The following is a 23,005-nucleotide window of genomic DNA, read 5'->3' on the forward strand; positions in this document are numbered from 1 at the left end:
CTTCGGAGGTTATCGAATTTATTTATAATTTTTTTTTTTATAAGCCTAACATGTGGGTCTAGAAATTTTGTGTAATGCTTGATTTAAGTAGGGGCGTGGCACCGGCCATTCAAAAAAAAATTGTCTCCCAATTTCTTCTTAGAATAAAACTTGTTAATTGAAATATCATTGATACAAAACTATTTTTCGCTAAGATATAGCTTAAGATTCTAGTCTACGACCCTTTTAATCATCTTTTATATAGAAGTGGGCCTGGTTCTTTACAGATCCCGTCCATTTTTTCTTGAAACATTTCCTGCTATAGGGAAAATATGTGTGCCCAATCTTTTCACGATCCGTTAATTTTTCTTCGAGTTATGGCTCCCGAAACATAGAAAATTGCTTAGTAATAAAGGAGACAGTGCCACGTCCATTTTCTAAAATTTTACATTTTCCTCTTCCCTATTATAATTCAACTTGGAAAAACAAACACAATTGATATAAAGCCCTTTTTTGCAAAGATATAGCTTATGTTATTTATCGACGACCCTTTTAAGGCTACACCGAGGCTTCAAGTCTTGTTGTAGCGGCTAGCGGTATATTTTTGGTCATAAAATCGCCAGGTAGGATGTGCAGAACGGTATGCAGAAGAAGTTTTCAGAACTCTTTTCATTCGGATTTAAGAAAATACAATAAGCCACATTCTGAAATCATTCTGCCTTAACTCTGATTTTTGTACAGGGCTCTCACAGATTTTATCTTTTATGCCTCCCCTCTCCATCTCCCTATTTTCCATTCTTCCCTTTGCACTTTCCATCGCTCCTTCCCATCGCTTTCTCACAGTATGCGCATCTTACTCTTTCTCTGCTTTTGTTGCAAGTCACGCCACCTATCCCTGTTTCAGGATAACTGACAATTTGGAGCACCAAGGGAGGTCAATTTTCCTCCAACTCCCTTTTCCAAATTAGCGAAAGTTTCCCCTTTCTCTGCTTCCTTCGAATATCATGACCTAGCCAACAAATACTGAATCGCTGAACTATCGTCATATTTGTGTAAAGCTCATCATTATAAATCCTTTGATACTCGCCGTTGGCATCACGGACGTAAATCTTTCGGAGAACTTTCCTTTCGAACACTCCAAGAGCCATCTTATCTTCTCCCGACAACGTCCACGACTTCGAGCCATACATTGGGACAGGTGTAGCAAGCGATTACTTTTCAATTGCCTGTTCATTCCAAAGTAGCACTTGTTGCCAAAAATTATTCTCGGTTTGATTTCTAAGCTGACATTGTTTTTGCTGTTAGTGCTGGTTCCCCCATAAACGAGATCCTTTATAGTGTCAAATATATATCCACCCACAATGAAGTGGCTGCCAAGGCACGAATGCGCCGATTCTTTCTTGGAAGACAGCAAGTATTTTATTTTATTGAATGTTGAAATCGTAATGTATCTAAGTTTATTCGACCAAGGCACATAGTATTTAACAAGTGTGTCACATACAAGGATGGGGTTAATTTGGATTTTTAGTTAAAAAAAATATTATGTTTCAGTCTCCTTGTACGGACAGGAATGAGGGTTAAGGCTCTTCTTACAAAAAAATAAATACTTGTGCTGTGATTGTGCTTTATTAGCTTTCCAAGCCCTTACCAGATATTTACGAATTTGTGAGAATAGTTTTGATAGAGCGCTGCGGAAAACATAAGCTTTATATCAGGGATCGCCACGCTTATGGAAGCGTGACCACACAAACTTTGAAAGCCAAAAAAAAAAAAAAAAAAAAATGGCGAGGGAGCTTGTAAAAAGTACACGGTAAAAACTTCGAAAATTCATAAAATAAAACTTTTTTGAATATCTCGATTCTTGCGCCACCGATTTTTTTCACAGGTCGCTTTACTCATGTATGCTAACGTATTCCTAATATGAGCCAAATCGGACCACAAATACAACTTTTTGAAATATTTCGATCCATGCGTTCTTTCTTATTATTGCATTTTTATCGAGTTCTGAACTATATTCCAAGTTTCAAGCTTGTACCTTATAGGGAAGTTACCTAAATTTCGATTACAAAATTCTGTTCGCTACACAGAGTCAAGCTAAATAAAACCATTTTAAACAAGTAAGGAAGGTTAAGTTCGGGTGTAACCGAACATTACATACTAAGTTGAGAGCTATGGTGACAACATAAGGGAAAATAACCATGTAGGAATATGAACCGAGGGAAACCCTGGAATGTGTTTGTATGGCATGGGTATCAAATGAAAGGCATTAAAGAGTATTTTATGAGGGAGTGGGCCATAGTTCTATAGGTGGACGCCATTTAGGGATATAGCCATAAAGGTGGATCAGGGTTGACTCTAGAATGCGTTTGTACGATATGGGTATCAAATGAAAGGTGTTAATGAGTATTTTAAAAGGGAGTAATCCTTAGTTCCATAGGTGGACGCCGTTTCGAGATATCGCCATAAAGGTGGACCAGGGGTGACCCTAGAATTTGTTTGTACAATATAGGTATCAAAATAAAGGTGTTAATGAGTATTTTAAAAGGGAGTAATCCTTAGTTCCATAGGTGGACGCCGTTTCGAAATATCGCCATAAAGGTGGACCAGGGGTGACCCTAGAATTTGTTTGTACAATATGGGCATCAAAAGAAAGGTGTTAATGAGTATTTTAAAAGGGAGTAATCCTTAGTTCCATAGGTGGACGCCGTTTCGAGATATCGCCATAAAGGTGGACCAGGGGTGACCCTAGAATTTGTTTGTACAATATGGGCATCAAAAGAAAGGTGTTAATGAGTATTTTAAAAGGGAGTAATCCTTAGTTCCATAGGTGGACGCCGTTTCGAGATATCGCCATAAAGGTGGACCAGGGGTGACCCTAGAATTTGTTTGTACAATATGGGCATCAAACGAAAAGTGTTAATGAGTATTTTAAAAGGGAGTGGGCCTTAGTTCTATAGGTGGATGCCGTTTCGAAATATCGTCATAAAAGTGGACCAGGGGTGACTCTAAAATGTGTTTGTTCGATATGGGTATCAAATTAAAGGTATTAATGATGGTTTTAAAAGGGAGTGGTGGTTGTTGTATAAGTGGTCGCCTTTTCGAGATATCGCCATAAAGGTGGACCAGGGGTGACTCTAGAATTTGTTTGTACAATATGGGTATCAAAAGAAAGGTGTTAATGAGTATTTTAAAAGGGAGTAATCCTTAGTTCCATAGGTGGACGCCGTTTCGAGATATCGCCATAAAGGTGGACCAGGGGTGACTCTAAAATGTGTTTGTTCGATATGGGTATCAAATTAAAGGTATTAATGATGGTTTTAAAAGGGAGTGGTGGTTGTTGTATAAGTGGTCGCCTTTTCGAGATATCGCCATAAAGGTGGACCAGGGGTGACTCTAGAATTTGTTTGTACGATATGGGTATCAAATGAAAGGCGTTAATGAGTATTTTAAAAGGGAGTAATCCTTAGTTCCATAGGTGGACGCCGTTTCGAGATATCGCCATAAAGGTGGACCAGGGGTGACCCTAGAATTTGCTTGTACAATATGGGTATCAAAAGAAAGGTGTTAATGAGTATTTTAAAAGGGAGTAATCCTTAGTTCCATAGGTGGACGCCGTTTCGAGATATCGCCATAAAGGTGGACCAGGGGTGACCATAGAATTTGTTTGTACAATATGGGCATCAAACGAAAAGTGTTAATGTGTATTTTAAAAGGGAGTGGGCCTTAGTTCTATAGGTGGACGCCGTTTCGAAATATCGCCACAAAGGTGGACCAGGGGTGACTCTAGAATGTGTTTGTACGATATGGGTATCAAATTAAAGGTATTAATGAAGGTTTTAAAAGAGAGTGGTGGTAGTTGTATATGTGAAGGCGTTTTCCAGATATCGACCAAAATGTGGACCAGGGTGACCCAGAACATTATCTGTGGGATACCGCTAATTTATTTATATATCTAATACCTACCAAGATTTGAAGGGTTTTTTATTTCGCACTGCAGAACTTTTTCATTTTCTTCTACATAATATGATAGATGTCACAACCATTTTATAAAGTTTTTTCTAAAGTTATATTTCACTTCAATAAAACAATCCAATTACCTTACCATGTTTCATCCCTTTTTTCGTATTTGGTATAGAATTATGGCATTTTTTTCATTTTTCGTAATTTTCGATATCGAAAAAGTGGGCGTGGTCATAGTCGGATTTCGTTCATTTTTCATACCAAGATAAAGTGAGTTCAAGTAAGCACGTGAACTAAGTTCATTAAAGATATGTCGATTTTTGCTCAAGTTATCGTGTTAACGGCCATGCGGAAGGACAGACGGACGACTGTGTATAAAAACTGGGCGTGGCATCGACCGATTCCGCCCATTTTCACAGAAAACATTTAGCGTCATAAAATCTATGCCACTACCAAATTTCAAAAGGATTGGTGGATTTTTTTTCGACTTATGGCGTTAAAAGTATCCTAGACAAATTAAATGAAAAAGGGCGGAGCCACGCCCATTTTGAAATTTTCTTTTATTTTGTATTTTGTTGCACCACATAATTACTGGAGTTGAATGTTGACATAATTTACTTATATACTGTAAAGATATTAAATTTTTTGTTAAAATTTTACTTTAAAAAATTTTTTTTTTTTAAATTAGGCGTGGTCCTTCTCCGATTTTGCTAATTTTTATTGAGCGTACATATAGTAATAGGAGTAACGTTCCTGCCAAATTTCATCATGATATCTTCAACGACTGCCAAATTACAGCTTGCAAAATTTTAAATTACTTTCTTTTAAAAGTGGGCGGTGCCACGCCCATTGTCCAAAATTTGACCAATTTTCAATGCTGCGTCATAAGTTCAACTCATCTACCAAGTTTCGTCGCTTTATCTGTCTTTTATAATGAATTATCGCACTTTTTCAGTTTTTCGAAATTTTCGATATCGAAAAAGTAGGCGTGGTTATAGTCCGATATCGTTCATTTTAAATAGCGTTCTGAGATGAGTGCTCAGGAACCTACATACCATTCATCAAGATACCTCAAAATTTACCCAAGTTATCGTGTTAACGGACGGACGGACGGACATACGTACGGAAGGACGGACGGACGGACATGGCTCAATCAAATTTTTTTTCGATCCTGATTATTTTGATATATGGAAGTCTATATCTATCTCGATTCCTTTATATATGTACAACCAACCGTTATCCAATCAAACTTAATATACTCTGTAAGCTCTGCTCAACTGAGTATAAAACAAGTAAGGAAGGTTAAGTTCGGGTGTAACCGAACATTACATACTCAGTTGAGAGCTATGGTGACAACATAAGGGAAAATAACCATGTAGGAAAATGAACCGAGGGAAACCCTGGAATGTGTTTGTATGACATGTGTATCAAATGAAAGGCATTAAAGAGTATTTTATGAGGGAGTGGGCCATAGTTCTATAGGTGGACGCCATTTAGGGATATAGCCATAAAAGTGGATCAGGGTTGACTCTAGAATGCGTTTGTACGATATGGGTATCAAATGAAAGGTATTAATGAGTATTTTAAAAGGGCGTGGACCTAAGTTCTATAGATGGACGCCTTTTCGAGATATCGCCGTAAAGATGGACCAGGGGTGACTCTAGAATGCGTTTGTACGATATGGGTATCAAATGAAAGGTGTTAATGAGCATTTTAAAAGGGAGTAATCCTCAGTTCCATAGGTGGACGCCGTTTCGAGATATCGCCATAAAGGTGGACCAGGGGTGACCCTAGAATTTGTTTGCACAATATGGGCATCAAACGAAAGGTGTTAATGTGTATTTTAAAAGGGAGTGGGCCTTAGTTCTATAGGTGGACGCCGTTTCGAGATATCGCCATAAAGGTGGGCCAGGGGTGACTCTAGAATTCGTTTGTGCAATATGGGTATCAAACGAAAGGAGTTAATGAGTATTTTAAGAGGGAGTGGGCCTTAGTTCTATAGGTGGATGCATTTTCGAGGTATCGCAATAAAAGTGGACCAGTGGTGACTCTAGACTTTGTTTGTACGATATGGGTATCAAATGAAAGGTGTTAATGAGTATTTTTAAAAGGGAGTGGGCCTTCGTTTTATAGGTGTTCGCCTTTTCGAGATATCGCCAAAAAGGTGGACCAGGGGTGACTTTAGAATTTGTTTGTATGATATGGGTATCAAATGAAAGGTGTTAATGATTTTTTTAAAAAGCCGTGGGGCTTAGTTCTATAGGTGGACCCCTTTTCGAGATATCGCCATAAAGGTGGACCAGGGGTGACTTTAGAATTCGTTTGTGCAATATGGGTATCAAACGAAAGGAATTAATGAGTATTTTAAGAGGGAGCGGGCCTTTCTGGACCAGGGGTGACTCTAGACTTTGTTTGTACGATATGGGTATCAAATGAAAGGTGTTAATGAGTATTTTTAAAAGGGAGTGGGCCTTCGTTCTATAGGTGTTCGCCTTTTCGAAATATCGCCATAAAGTTGGACCAGGGGTGACTCTAGAATGAGTTTGTACGATATGGGTATCAAATTAAAGGTATTAATGAGGGTTTTAAAAGGGAGTGGTGGTAGTTGTATATGTGAAGGCGTTTTCCAGATATCGACCAATTTGTGGACCAGGGTGACCCAGAACATCATCTGTTGGATACCGCTAATTTATTTATATATGTAATACCTGCCAAGATTTTAAGGGTTTTTTATTTCGCCCTGCAGAACTTTTTCATTTTCTTCTACTTAATATGGTAGGTGTCACAACCATTTTATAAAGTTTTTTCTAAAGTTATATTTCGTGTCAATAAAACAATCCAATTACCTTACCGTATTTCATCCCTTTTTTCGTATTTGGTATAGAATTATGGCATTTTTTTCATTTTTCGTAATTTTCGATATCGAAAAAGTGGGCGTGGTCATAGTCGGATTTCGTTCATTTTTCATACCAAGATAAAGTGAGTTCAGATAAGTACGTGAACTGAGTTTAGTAAAGATATATCGATTTTTGCTCAAGTTATCGTGTTAACGGCCAAGCGGAAGGACAGACGGACGACTGTGTATAAAAACTGGGCGTGACATCAACCGATTTCGCCCATTTTCACAGAAAACAGTTAGCGCCATAAAATCTATGCCCCTTCCAAATTTCAAAAGGATTGGTTAATTTTTGTTCGACTTATGGCGTTAAAAGTATCCTAGACAAATTAAATGAAAAAGGGCGGAGCCACGCCCATTTTTAAATTTTCTTTTAGTTTTGTATTTTGTTGCACCATATCATTACTGGAGTTGAATCTTGACATAATTTACTTATATACTGTAAAGATATTAAATTTTTTGTTAAAATTTTACTTTAAAAAATTTTTTTTTTAATTTTTTTATTAAGCGTACATATAGTAATAAGAGTAACGTTCCTGCCAAATTTCATCATGATATCTTCAACGACTGCCAAATTACAGCTTGCATAAGTTTTAAATTACCTTCTTTTAAAAGTGGGCGGTGCCACGCCCATTGTCCAAAATTTTACTAATTTTCTATTTTGCGTCATAAGTTCAACTTATCTACCAAGTTTCGTCGCTTTATCGGTCTTTGGTAATGAATTATCGCACTTTTTCGGTTTTTCGAAATTTTCGATATCGAAAAAGTGGGCGTGGTTATAGTCCGATATCGTTCATTTTAAATAGCGATCTGAGATGAGTGCTCAGGAACCTACATACCAAATTTCATCAAGATACCTCAAAATTTACTCAAGTTATCGTGTTAACGGACGGACGGACGGACGGACATGGCTCAATCAAATTTTTTTTCGATCCTGATTATTTTGATATATGGAAGTCTATATCTATCTCGATTCCTTTATATATGTACAACCAACCGTTATCCAATCAAACTTAATATACTCTGTGAGCTCTGCTCAACTGAGTATAAACACGGCTATTATTCATTCTATTATATTAGATAAATGAGTCATAATCTCAATTTATCTTCTTACTTCAAACTTTTCACTAATATGTATATTCCATATTCAAATTTTAAGTCAAGTGAGACGAAATAAATTTTTGTCAGTGCATGTCTATTCTTCATTTTGTTTTCTAAAAAAATTAGCGACAACCAATCAGCGACCAGAAATGGCGCTGGCACGTACACCAACCCAGTCGGACTTGGTAGCTTTCAAACTTAACCTATCGCATTGTTTTCTTGAATGCGTTTAAAAATACTTCAATATGCGTTCAATTAAAATATAATTTAATTTGAAATTTAATTATTAAATAAATCAAACAAAGCTTCATTGTTTTCGTTCAGGTGAACCAAAAATATACCCAAAAATATTACTTCAAAAGTCATTTTACACGAAATTTTAGCAGCTTAGTTCCTAATGGGCACAGCAGATACATTCGTATGTCGGTGAGTGGATGTGTGGTGCGTTTGCCTGAGCGTTTTACAAAAACAATTGCGTGAAAGCGCTTATGGGGTGACGATCACTCTTTATATAGTTTCGAAAGGATGGACGATACCACATGCTAAAGAACGGAACACGAAAAAACAAATGTTTTCCTATTGATGATGACGAGAAATGAACTCTTGCTTTACCTAGAAGCAATTTATTAAATGTTGTCAGTTATGCAATTAATATAATTTTTAGGCTAGCATGATCTTCACAGCTTCATGTTGCGTTTAGGCAGTAAAGCATATTCGACTGCCTTGCATATATATATTTTTTTATTTTACTACCCCTAAAAATATAATGGCTACATTGCTTTTTATTTCACTCATTTTCAGCTCTACCTGATCAAGGTCCTCCAAAAATAACTGGTGGCCGTCCACGCTATCAAATTGGCGACTGGGTGCGAATAAATTGTACGGTTGGACGTTCAAAGCCTGCTGTGCAACTGTCATGGTTCGTGAATGGAGATCCAGCAGAACCGCGGTTTTTACGAAAATATGACACAATCATATCTGGGCGTGAAGGTTTGGAAACATCTGTTTTGGGTTTACAATTCCGTGTTGAACAACATCATTTTCGAAATGGTGATATGAAATTAAAGGTAAGTGTAACTTTAAGCAAGAGCTGTTAAGTAATGATTAAAAATTTTAGTGATTAAGATTTATTGTTTGTAATTTTGTGTATTTTGTAATTTTGGTTATTTTAGTTACATATTTATATGTTTATTTTTGCAAATTTTCCATTATTTCTGTAGGTTTCCAATATCGTTACAAATATAACGGTGTATATGAGCAGTTTCTTTATAGTAACATGAAGGAAATGTGTACTGTTTGGTACACGATAAAATTCTTGCTGGGTTCCACAAAGAAATGAACAACTTCTTTAATTAATTTGTATAGTTGCTTGAGCGTTTGTTTCACTGTAAATCTAATATATAAAATTCTTCTGTCACGGTTTTAGAGGCTTAACTCCTCCGAAACGGCTGAACCGATTCTCATGAAATTTTGTGAGCATATTTGGTAGGTCTGAGAATCGGTCAACGTCTACCTTCTTTTCGCTACGTGCCTAGGGTCGTGAGATAAAAACGTGAACCCGGGTACCCCTAGAATGTGTTTATACAATATGGATATCAAATTAAAGCTGCTGACGAGTACTATAGTATAGGATAATTCTCATACCCCTGGGTGACTAGGGTCTCGAGATATAGGCCAAAACGTGGACCCGGGTACCCCTAGAATGTATTTATACAATATGGATATCAAATGAAAGCTGTTCATGAGTGCTATAGTACAGGATAATTATCATACAACTGGGAAGCTGGGGTCTCGAGATATAGCCCAAAACGTGGACCGGGGTACCCCTAGAATGTGTTTATACAATATGGATATCAAATGAAAGCTGTTCATGAGTGTTATAGTACAGGATAATTGTCATAGAACTGGGAGGCTAGGGTCTCGAGATATAGCCCAAAACGTGGACCCGGGTACCCATAGAATGTGTTTATACAATAAGGATATCAAATGAAAGCTGTTGATGAGTGCTATAGTGCAGGATAATTTTCATACAACCGGGAGGCTAGGGTCTCGGGATATAGCCCAAAACGTGGACCCGGGTACCCCTAGAATGTGTTTATACGATATGGATATCAAATGAAAGCTGTTGATGAGTGTTATAGTACAGGATAATTTTCATACAACCGGGAGGCTAGGGTTTTGAGATATAGCCCAAAACGTGGACCCGGGTACCCATAGAATGTGTTTATACAATAAGGATATCAAAAGAAAGCTGTTGATGAGTGCTATAGTGCAGGATAATTTTCATACAACTGGGAGGCTAGGGTCTCGGGATATAGCCCAAAACGTGGACCCGGGTACTCCTAGAATGTTTTTATACGATATGGATATCAAATGAAATCTGTTGATGAGTGCTATAGTACAGGATAATTTTCATACAACTGGGAGGTTAGGGTCTCGAGATATAGCCCAAAACGGGGACCAGGGTACCCCTAGAATGTGTTTATACAATGAGGATAACAAATGAAAGCTGTTGATGAGTGCTATAGAGCAGGATAATTTTCATACAACTGAGAGGCTGGGGTCTCGAGATATAGCCCAAAACGTGGACCCGGGTACCCTGGAATGTGTTTGTACAATATGGATATCAAATGAAAGCTGTTGATGAGTGTTATAGTGCAGCATAATTTTCATACAACTGGGAGGCTAGGGTCTCGGGATATAGCCCAAAACGTGGACCCGGGCACCCTTAGAATGTGTTTATACGATATGGATATCAAATGAAAGCTGTTGATGAGTGCTATAGTACAGGATAATTTTCATACAACTGGAAGGCTAGGGTCTCGATATATAGCCCAAAACGTGGACCCGTGTACTCCTAGAATGTGTTTATACAATATGTATATCAAATGAAAGCTGTTAATGTGTGCTATAGTACAGGAAAATTTTCATACAACTGGGTGGCTAGGGTCTAGAGATATAGCCCAAAACGGGGACCCGGGTACCCCTAGAATGTGTTTATACAATATGCATATCAAATGAAAACTGTTGATGAATGCTATAGTACAGGATAATTTTCATGCAACTGGGAGGCTAGGGTGTCGAGATATAGCCCAAAACGTGGACCCGGGTACCCCTAGAATGTGTTTATACAATACGGATATAAAATTAAAGCTATTGATGAGTGCTATAGTACAGGATAATTTTCATACAATTGGGAGGCTAGGGTCTCGAGATATAGCCCAAAACGTGGACCCGGGTACCCCTAGAATGGGTTTATACAATATGGATATCAAATGAAAGCTGTTGATGGGTGCTATAGTACAGGATAATTTTCATACAACTGGGAAGCTAGGGTCTCGAGATATAGCCCAAAACGTGGACCCGGATACACCTAGAATGTGTTTTTACATTATGGGTATCAAATTGAAGCTGTTGATGTGTGCTATAATACAGAGTGAGTTTTACACCGCTGAGTGACTACGGTCTCGAGATATAGGCCAAAACATGGACCCGGATACCCCTAGAACCCGGATACATCTAGAATGTGTTTTTATATTATGGGTATCAAATCGAAGCTGTTGGTGTGTGCTATAATACATAGTAAATTTTACACCGCTGAGTGACTGGGGTCTCGAAATATAGGCCAAAACATGGACCCGGATACCCCTAGAATGTGCGTGTATTATGGATATTAAATGAAAGCTGTTGCTGAGAGCTCTTAAGTTCATTGTGATATTCGATTTAGTCGCATCAACCTGGCAAAGCTGATAAATATGCATGCTAAGCCGAAATAAAGACAAGAATTAATAATACCCACATACCTATTTTCATACGTCCTATTCGATTTGCCTGAAATTTCGTATATAAATTTGCCTATATTAGTATTTACGATGCTTCTTTCCGGGAAGTATACCAGAGACGGACTGGGACTGGGATTAGGACTAGGACTGGGACTCAGACTGAGACTCCGAGTGGGACTGGGACTGAGACTCGTAATGGGACTGGAACAAAATACATACCACCCTCTGGGACTGGCAATAAGAAATGAAGAAGAAGGAGAACAACTTGAGAGAAGAGAAAAGAGGGAAAGAGACTGAGAAAGAGATAGAATGAGACGAAGATGGAGATGAAGCGAAAAAGACGGAGGGAGGAGTGAATAAAAAGACTAGAAAAAAATGTAGAGGGGTAGGGCAGAGTTAGACGGAAAAAGCTTATTAAAATGTATACAGATAGGCCAAATTTAGGGCAGAAAAACGTTTGCCGGGTCTGCTAGTAAATTATAAAATTCCTTGATTTATATATTCAAAGTACAAAAATATCTTACACTTTGTATTCTTATGCCGGCTATATTCGCATACAAACAGATAATGGAAGTTACAACCTAAATGTGGCATTAAGAAATTGAAAGTAAAGAGGAATGAAATAACCGAAAATGAAGGTTACATTTCGAATCTGACGTAAAGCAACACAAGGCAATGAAAGAATGAAATAACTGCAGAGTCCTATTTGATATACTGATGGATGTATTCGCAACTCGTACAGACATAAAAATAACAAAAAATAAAACTAAATGAAATTCGATTCTTTGAAGGAGACAGTTGGTGGTTCGTTTGTTTCATGCTTTCGCTTCAACCAAAAATGCCTTTCATTCATTGTTCATTAATAGTGCATTTGTTTTCAGCCATTTAGTACCTACTTCAAAATTGCTTATTTCATATTGCAACGGATCTTATGATATTCCTTATCACTCAGCGATTTCTGTTATTGTTCGACTCACTGAATTGTCGAATAAAGAACTGAAATATTAAGTATATATAGCAAAACTTTCTCTTACTTACAACACTACTACGGTAGTGGTAATTCTCAATTAAATTACATGTGTATTTCACTAACAATGTTTTAAAATCAAAGAGATTGACTATTCCTTAGCTTGCGCTACTTTAATACTATCAGCTTCCTCGTTCACTTACTTCTCTCAAGGACAAAACTTTTCGCGAACAGCCTTCTCGAGTAGTTGCTTATTTATTTATCATTTATGTAGCTCATATTGACTGTCCTTCCATGTGTATGTTCGACTAAATGCGCTTTTTAATGCTGTGCACATTTCTGCATCTCTTCAATCCCCGTCTCTTAAGCAGTTTTTCATATAGATGCGTTTAACTCAATATTATGCATTATAGTAGATTGCACGTATTTTTATGGAGAACGGTAGATTGAGCTACTCTTCCGCCATCTGACATGAAAAAGTAGCCAACTTGCAAATTTTTTTACAAGCAAAGCATAAGAAGAAGAATTTGACATTTGCTTTGGCTAAGGGTGCTGGCGCACTTTGCAAGTGAAATTGTTTTTTCCACTCGTTGATAACTTTCTAATATTTTTCGCAGTTCATAACTGCAGTTTAACAGCTGAATAGGACACAAAATATGTTAGAAAATATATTTCTTGTATTGTGAGAATGTTTACAAAAGTGATTCGCAAAATTTTGTATGTGAATGGGCGAGGCGAAGTAAATTTCAATTGCCAAGTTCCTCCATATTTATAAAGGCAACATCTTGGTTGATTTTGGCGATGTTACTGGAATGCATAAGTCTGTGTAAAACGCGTCTACTTATATGAAAAATTTCATTGTGCCGCGGCTTTTATTCATCGTTGCCTCCTATGTATATGTGTGTACATATACGGCTGAATGATACCATGCATGCATGTATGGAGTACTCGCTATGGAACAACCGAGTGCTCCAAATTTAACCACAATTCATACAAGAAATATGGTCCAATTAACATTGCGATGTCGTAGGACTGGACCATATTCTCCAACTCCGCATTACATCAGAGTAATCCATGGAGCACCCACCGTCCAATAAACATCGTGTAGTGATTACAATCGTTAAAAACGAGCAATGATCGCCTTACAATATGTTCGTGTATAAATATGAGTTGGTCCATTGCTGCATTACGGTGGAGTACAATGGTAAGTACTCCAGTGGACCACATGATCCAACGATTTTTGCAGGGTATGCGCTGTACATCTCTGCATCTCATATTCACTGTTGCCTTCTTTGTATAAACGTGTTTATATCTGGGTAATATGCGCTCTTTATTGCCGTATACACGAGTGTGTGGCTGTTTTCTATTTCATCTGGTAGCCTTGCTGTTGTTGTTGTCGAGCATTTATTACTAGCGGCACAGTGACATATCCAAACTACTAATATATTCGCCTCAATTTTGATAACTTCCTGACCCGGCGAACTTTGGGCCATTTAAGAAGCAATAAATAGGCAGATTTTTGATTTTATCAAGTTCATTTTTTTACTAATGTTGAGATTTCACGACAACTCACTTTCTAGAATGATTCCTAGAAATTTTGTGCAAGGTTTATCCTGCAACATGACCCCTCCTAGCTTAGATATGTTACAATTTGGGACTTTGTACCTCTTAGTAAAAAATACCATAGCCCTTTTCTCTGCATAGGCTGTCAACCAGACATGATATGCCCAGGTATGTATATCCCGAAGCGCCCGATCCATCAAAGAGCTAATTGTTGGAAAGCGCTTGTGGCAATTGAGGCGTAAGCCGTAAGTTGGACGGGTCCCTCATCGAACTGCCTGAGCAGTTGATTGATGACCAGATTTTACAGCACAGGTGCAGAGGTGATAACACCCCGCCCTGTGGCGTACGCCTGTCTTCCGATTTATTGGCCTCATATAATCCGCTTTGTGAAGTTATCTGCCTGCTACATAACATTCAGCCGATCCATCAGATGATGGCTAGATGTACTTCAATGTGGTCAAGATCATCCGTGATCCCCCGTTTAGAGACATTGTTAAAAGCTCCGGCAAAATCTCAGAAGGCTCCTAAGGCATACTCCCTATATTCCAGGAATTTTTCTATGTTCACTGACACCCTATGCAGTGCAGTATCCACGCAAGTTGTGTAGCAGTTGTTCATATATATTAGACTTTATGTGTACATCTATCAGCCTTGATCTTTATGTAAACTAATATATTAAGCTATTTCAAATATTATACGAAAAAAACTCGGTTGAACACATGACATTCATTATGCTTCCCCAAGGCTCCTTATCAATTCACCGGCAAAAATGTTTCCTTTTCCAATTATTCCTTTGAATAATTCTTAACACAAAAATTACTGAATAATAAATTTACTATTAAAAATTGATTTTCAACGATTATCTTTCTCCGCTGGTATTGTTAATTATGGTACTTATCGGAATTGGTACCGATTTCCGTTGTCCGATTTTACTTTTTTCATTTCCGTTTCCTTTCATAAATTGCTTGCAATTTTACATTTTCATACCCATCCACATATATACATACATACAAACACGATATTTGCATAAAGCTACATTCGTATTTACATAAGTAAGCTTAACTTCTTTACTTTTTACATTTTTCTTCCATTTCAGTGTGTTGCCTCATTATCCACTTTATATTGGCGCAGTAATGAAGAATCCGTTGAGGGCGATCGCCCACAAAAAGCGCCCGTCTTAGAATCACGTGAAACCGTTTACGCTAGTAATTCACGCGCCGATCCAGTGCAAGGTATGTCACTACGGGAAATATTTGTTACAAAAATCTTATCGTTTTTCATTCAACCAAATGCAGCCAGCAAAACGGATTCACTACAAGCGGCGCATGCGCCCAATTTAATGCTGTTGCTGTTAGTGGCAGCGGTGATTGTCAGCGGTTATTTGGAGCAATTGCATATGTGGCAACGTTGGCTGTATACAAATTTCATGAAAGATAAGCAACTAAATGGTAATAACGAATTTGTAAAACAGAAACAACAGGACGAAAATACGCAACAACAACGACAACAGCAACAGCAGCAGGATGAAACGACGGATAGACAATTAATACGACGACAGCTTGAAAGGCTGATTGTTGTTAGTATTGCAAGTGAAATAAACGATGTGGAAAACTACGGTTATCAATCAGTTATGCCCCTCATTCAATTAAAGCAACAACAGCACCACCACCATAACCCACACCATCATCATCATCATCAACAACAACAACAACAACGACATATCTGTTTACGACGACAGCATTGGCATATTAATGAAAACAACGAGAGTGTCGAACGGAAATGCAAACAAGCGAACGAATTGAAATTTGTTAATTTATGTACGGATATGTTGCCAGCGTTAACTGCAATGACAGCATCCTCTTTAGCGAGATATGCAACAACATTTGTCACCGTTGCCGACGACGACGCCTTTTATTGCTGTAACGCTGTTGTGAATGAAGGTGATGTTATGGCAGCTGTTGTAACGGCTTCGCCAATTAAAAACTTGCTGGTTGTGAGGTAACTACGCTAAGTGGTGGGTGGCCATGGTAGTGCAGAACGAAAGTAAAACTATGAAAGGCTGAGGTCTATAACAACAATACGGCTCATTTGCTGCAACACTATTGAGGCATGCAACGAACCGTTTGACAGAATGCAACAACAAAAAAAAGAAACAATTAAAACAAAAGAAAGCTTAAATTTAATTTATAGAACAAGTGAAGGCCAGCCATCGCTTATCTTTGAAAGGTGGTTCGCGTAGTGTTTCATTTTGTGTTGAGCAGAAAAATTGAACGCAAAAAAATATTTTGTTCTATAATACATAATCCCGTTGTTTATGTAAAGCGATTCCATTCATTTCATTGAGTTAAGCATCGAAGTAGTTCAATAGAAATAGCCAAACAGCTGCTGTATAAATACAAAGTTTCAAACAGATTCTACCGCTTCATGCAATATTCTATTATAATCTCGTTCTGAAGGCCTAAACAAAAGCGACTTTGTCGCCGTTTTGACGCTTGCGTTGCTTCAAAGGCTGACTATGAATACACACATCTTCATGACTTTATTCTCAATCCCCAGGCAAAGCAACGACAATACCAAATTAACTCAAAAAGAGTTTAAAAATTTGGCTTGCGTTGTCAGTTAATTTTTCTGCAGTCTTCGAAATTTATTCAAATCGATTGCATTTCAATTAAAATCATTCAAAAAGACGCCAGCGCCAAAACAATACAAAAGTCGGATGTGTTTGGGCCTTAAGGCCCGCTGGCATCACTTTGAAATATAACGCACGTTGGAAGTTTCCCTGTGACAATGAATGAAAAGAAAAAGAAAATTTTTTTTTGTTTTTCGTTATCATCAAAAATTAAAACCAACAATTTTTTAACAGAATATGTGCGTATATACTTAATTAAACTAGTGCACCCTTCTGGCTCTATACCATTCTTGTCTATTTTATCCTCCAGTTTTCTTCTTTTTCTTGACCACTACTTATTCCATTTTTCTCCCTCCTACTCCAAATCTCACTCTCACTCCCACTCCTACTCTAAATCTCACTCACACTCTCACTCTTACTTCCACCCCTGCTATTAATCCCACTACCACTCCCACACCCACTTTCACTGCCAGTCGCTCTCCCAGTGGGACCAACCTCCAACTCTCTGTTTCACTCTCACTCCCACTGCGCTCCACTCATGTATGGCATCTCTTAAAGAAATTTTGAACACCTTCTTCAAATAGTTGCGGAGATATAGCGTATTTAAATTTTTCCTAAAAGGGGGTGTGGCATTGCCTACTTTTCTAAAAAAGAAATATATCCAAACCATCTAATCAAATTCGGTGAGATTCTTATTGAGTTTTGGCGAGACTTACGCACAGTATTTCATTTATATATATAAATAGATTGAATGGCTTTTTCCTTTGAATTGAATTCCGTTTGCCGCACTTTGGCGCTGCCGTTGCATTGCCTGTGGATTTGGAACATACCAATGAAGACTTGCGTGTTCAAAGTCAGCTATTCAGCAACGTAAGCGCAAAAACGATGCAAAAGTCGAATGTGTTTGAAATTCAACTTGATCTTTTTTTTTAATTTTAACAATAGCCTCAACTTGTATTTCGTTTCATGAGAAACAAATAATCTACAGGACTGCAGCCGAAGCCGCCTGTGGTCCAGAATTTTTTATTTTATTTTTTCACCCTGATAGCTGACATTATGACGACGGCCCTTACAGTTGATATCACAACGACTGCACTGCGGGAAATCTATGGCTAGATCAATCACTACTATGGAAACTACATTAAATCATATATCGCGTCTACCAGTTCAAAAATGCTTTACATCGATACTTGTGCAAAAATACTCAATTTCGAAATAAATTTGAGCATCAGAATTAGTTTCAAAAATATTCTGTCTCAACTAAAAACACATTTGGGCTATTCTCGTAGGTGTGTTTATGAGGTTATCTACCTGTGTGCTTACATTGTTCTTTCTATTGATGCAAAACGTTTAAATAAATAAAATAGAAGTTCATAGTCAAAAGGACACCAACGAAATGAAACTAAAGCAATTTCTACATATCGTATATCTGAAATTTAGAGACTGATCGTTTTAATTGTTGAACTACATTTTTAAAGAGCTAGATTCCACAAGCAACACTACACAGACAACAATTGCCTAGATGATACATATTAGTTATTTAGTTTGTTCATGATTCATACAGAATTCGATTGAAATAATTTTGGAAAGGTATACTGTTTTCGGGATATATGCAAAATAACTTCGGAGCTATAGTTGGATCATTTTTGCACTATGCCTGAGTTATGTCGGGGTTTATTCGGGAGCCAAGAATTTGTACAGATAGTGGACTGCAAATTATGTGTGTGGTCAGAGGCATTGGTGCAGTTCAGGAACGTAACATCAAAAATCAGAAGAAATGAACAAGGGGTGTTTATCCTTATTTTGGTTTAACGAATCGACGCTCCTTTCGCCACCAGAAGCAGTTACCATTGTGTCCTACGTCAATGACTGCACGATAATGGCAACAGCGTCCGGCCCATCCATCGATGACCAATGCTATTAAATCAACGACTATCTCCCTATTATTATCAATTTTGCACCCCGCGAAATCAGGCATTGTCATTGATCAAATCCTCTGCGACCTTATTTAAAAAATAAAAAAATGAAAGGGACAATAACCTCCGAAGGTATTGGGTCATGCTCCTTTTAATTTTTCCCAAAATTGGCAGGACGGGACCTACTTGTTTTATGCCGACTCCGAACGGCATCTGCAAGGCAGACTAGTTTCCACTGAGAGCTTTTCATGGCAGAAATACACCCGGAGTGCTTGCCAAACATTGCCGAGGGGCGACCCCTCTTAGAAAATTTTTCTTCTAATTGAAACATTTTGTTTCTGAAATTTTGATGTTGCTTTGCCCGGGGCGTGGATCCAGGGTCTTCGGTGTGGTAGGCGAAGCACGCTACTATCACACCACGGCGACCTTATTTACAATATACAAAAAGCAAATTTCGTCCACGTCGATGGCATTACGCGACTGTCTTACATCCAAAACTGTTGTGTGTGACCTTCGATCGGGATCTATATATTGGCAATCATGCAGCTACAATTATACCTAAGGTCCGCGCTTCGTAGAAGCAAACAGAGAGAGTATTATGGATTTTCTTTTTTTTTGAAATCGAACTAGCTAATTTTTACTTGCTCCCTTTTTAGAAAACGAGCAGTAAATTACTACAATTTGCAGTTGTGGAAACTCACTAGGCGGTGTAAGCAAATAGAGAAAGCAGATGTAAAGCTAAAAATTCCTAAGCATTTTCAAAACTCAAGTGTTCAATTGCCGATTTTCCTTTTTCCTGAGCCAATATATCTAAACGGAATTGCAGTTCCAAGAGAAATAAATATATATGATGAACACATGATATTAAGCAACTTTGCTTTGTGGATTATCGATACTGAGTTTCCGTCAAAATATTTTAATTATCACAAGCAATCGTTTTTCAAGTTGAGGTATATCAAAGAACTCACTATGTGAACCACCCTGTACAAGCGTATGCTGTTTTAAAAATAACTAAGAAAGTAGAGAACAAAAAAAGTAGGAAGAAAACTTTACAAAAATCAAAAACCAAACAATTTTAAAACTTATTACTAGGAATTATTTTAGCTTAGAAGAAATGCATTGAATTTAAAAATATTCATTTAAAATTGATTAAAATCAAAGCAAAATAAAATGCATGCCTGTGTATAGTTTATGTGAACGTATGTGTATGTAAGTATCAATATGTGAGTGAATATTTGAGTGCTTGCTAAAATTTGTCCGAATGCAGCTATTACCAGCAAGAATAGAAAAGCTTTTTCGGAAATATCCTGGCAGGAAAAGCAATAAGTTATATTTTTTTTCTGATATGTTCCTAAACTTATTTTTTATGTTCTCTCTGAAACTACCATTGGTGTTAATGCATTTTTAGGGTTGTATGTATTTCCACTTTTTACAAACACACAAAATATTTTCTTGTAAGATTTAAAAGCTCTTGACATTTTGTCCGTGTTACAGTTTAAGGCTCTTCCACATTTTTTTTTTATTTCTGACAAAAGGAAATGTATTGCTGCTAGATACGAGATAAATGGCACGCCACAAAGCTGGGTATATCATCATTGGCGGTGTGAAGCTGGCACCTTGAAGGGCAAGAGTCTTATGAAATAAGCCAAGGAACAACATATTTCAGTTTAATCAGTTAACTTCAAATGGAAGGCTTTGGAATTCATTCAATAATTTTCTTTTTTTTTGATTTTTTTCCATGAATGGGTTACCTAAAACAAGGTTGGGCTATCTTGGGTTAACTTTGGGAAAACGTATCACAGTGCGAATTTTTTTGTTTTTTTGCTTGTTTTCAACTTGGAGGCTTTTTAAGATTTTTTTTTTTGTAAATGGGATAGGGGAAAAATGGTTCGGGCTATCTTTGGTTTACCTTGGACAAACGAATCACAATAGGAAAACAATCATTTTGAAATTTTTCTTACAATACTTGTTTTTATCAAAATTGGGCTAGAGAAAATAAGGTTGGACTATTGTGGAGTAACCTTGGGCATACGAAGCACAGTGAGAAAAAAATATTAATTTTTTTTTTTTTCTGGAATTTTAAACTTGAAATTTTTTTAAGGTATATTTTTTTTTCTAAAATTGGGCTAATGAAAAAAATTGCGTGCTCTCCAGGACTAACTTGGACAAATGGACCACAATGTGAAACCAATAATTTTGCATTTTTTTGATTTCGAGGGTTTTTCAATATCCTGGGCTTACCTTGGACAAACTAGCCAAAAAATGTGTTATTTAAAAATCGGTTTTCAAGGTTCCAGCTTCACAGAGACCCGTCATATCTAAAATTTTATAATATAAGGGTATCGCAACATGTGTAATTAGATATGAAATAAATAATTGCAGTTGTCGTTGTAGGTACAAAAGTTTTATCGAAGATTTAACACAGATATGCGCTGCATTGTCTTTTTCCGGATATGCATTCGTACGAACGGTTTGTTTGAGAAGAGAGGGAAGTCATATCGGCAGATCACCCATCGAAATGTACATCACTGCGTTACGGATCCTTAAATAACTCCAACAAATTTCGAGTCGTTATTAATTTTATAGGACTACATACGCCGACATGCTTCCAGGAAAATTTTCTTGATAACTAATGTTTTTTTTAACTACTGGGATGCAAACCTCAGCATCTGCGTCCCGCTATACGCTATGTGATTCTCCAGTACATGCCGTGTTTTCTTCTCCTGTTTTAAAAATACACTTTTGAATATACTACTCTGACATGCGAACCAAAAAAAACTGGCGAGTACTTTTAGGCAACATCACAGAAACATAACGTCGCTGCGCCAATAATAGGTGAATATTTATTTGCGGAGCAAACTATTACTATTCAGGCATTTGTAACATTTTGTTTGAACTGCTCAACCCCTGAGGAATAGGCGCAGATACAAATTCACACTTTGAATATAAAAAAATTCTCATAGCACTGCCATATGCCTTCACATATAAATACAATTCATATGAAAGTGGTTGAACTTCATATTAAAGTGCAAAGGATAAGCACTTCCACATGATGCCAAGGCACTTCCACATGAAGCCAAGGCACTTCTGTATGAAAGTTATTCACTAAGGGGACCCTCAAAAATCAAAGTTTCAGTGTACATAAAATTTTGTATATATACTGTAATTTGCACTTCGATATAAAAATTTTTGAGCAGCCCTGTTTATGAGCCTGATAGGAAGCATGGCTTTGTAAATAATCTGGTATTTGACTTCCTATAAATTATACAGGCATTCGTGGAATAATAATTTTGTATTTCAGAGAAATTCCCAATCAGCGCCATTATTATGACGGTTACCATTAAAATTTTAAAAGCTAACATTGTCAAAACCGAAAAACGCACAATAAAAATTAAATGGAAATCGGAGTGAAATTTTGTGTAAAAAGTGCTAATACTATTAACAGATTCTTGAATATATGTATGAATATAAAATTTGTGCTAAGCACACGGTAATAAGACATTGCAACCCACTCTAGGGGTAATGATATTATCTACGACTTTTGCCTTTTGAATGCCAATTCGTCACCTTTGACGTACTTATATACATCATTTGTTTTTAGTTTGAATACAAGCTTTTGTGTGAATGTAGCTTTGGAAGTCTTAAGATGTTCTAAAGCAAAACAATTAAAAAAAAAAAAAATTAAAAAAAGAAATAGGCTTAGTTCAATTTACCGTAATATTAGCCTTAGACTCAATGTCTAGTCTAAATGAATTCATGCAAACATAAATACATATGCATAATACAGTTAAGTACAATTAGCTAGCGAAAGAATTTTATTAAATCGTTTTATTTGAATAAATAAATAAGTATGTTTAAGTACAGCGAAATGTTAACTGCTCTGAAGAAATATATATTATGTAAGAATTTCTATTTAAATCAAATTTTTATGCTTTTCCAATTTTACGAAAAATTTACGAATTTTTCTTCCAAAGCGGTGCTTAGATATAATTTCAACACAAAATTAGCTATTTGGTAACCTGTATCAATTTTACCAGTTGGTATATTACCTAAAAAAATTCAAAGGGGCTTTGAGCAGCCTAAATGGTTTTAAACCCAACTTCTTCTCAATTTTGGAATTCTATTTTGCCTTTTGCGATTCCTCGGCATATCTGCAAAACTTTAAACCTTAACCATTAAAGTAAAACCAATGCACACTCCTTCATTTTCCAA

General features: G+C 37.0%; 1 protein-coding gene across 1 annotated transcript in view; it reads left to right on the top strand.

The window, feature by feature from the left end:
* LOC137241798 (uncharacterized) overlaps positions 1 to 23,005 on the top strand; it is a 128,538-nt gene that overhangs the window by 100,335 nt on the left and 5,198 nt on the right. Inside the window, exons 8-10 of the mRNA XM_067769198.1 lie at positions 8,738 to 9,003; positions 15,345 to 15,480; positions 15,544 to 16,188. Of these exons, the coding sequence (XP_067625299.1) occupies positions 8,738 to 9,003; positions 15,345 to 15,480; positions 15,544 to 16,188 (1,047 nt within the window). The remainder of the gene's footprint in view (positions 1 to 8,737; positions 9,004 to 15,344; positions 15,481 to 15,543; positions 16,189 to 23,005) is intronic.

The sequence above is a fragment of the Eurosta solidaginis genome, chromosome 2 (genome assembly GCF_040869045.1).
Source record: "Eurosta solidaginis isolate ZX-2024a chromosome 2, ASM4086904v1, whole genome shotgun sequence".
Lineage (NCBI taxonomy): Eukaryota > Metazoa > Arthropoda > Insecta > Diptera > Tephritidae > Eurosta > Eurosta solidaginis.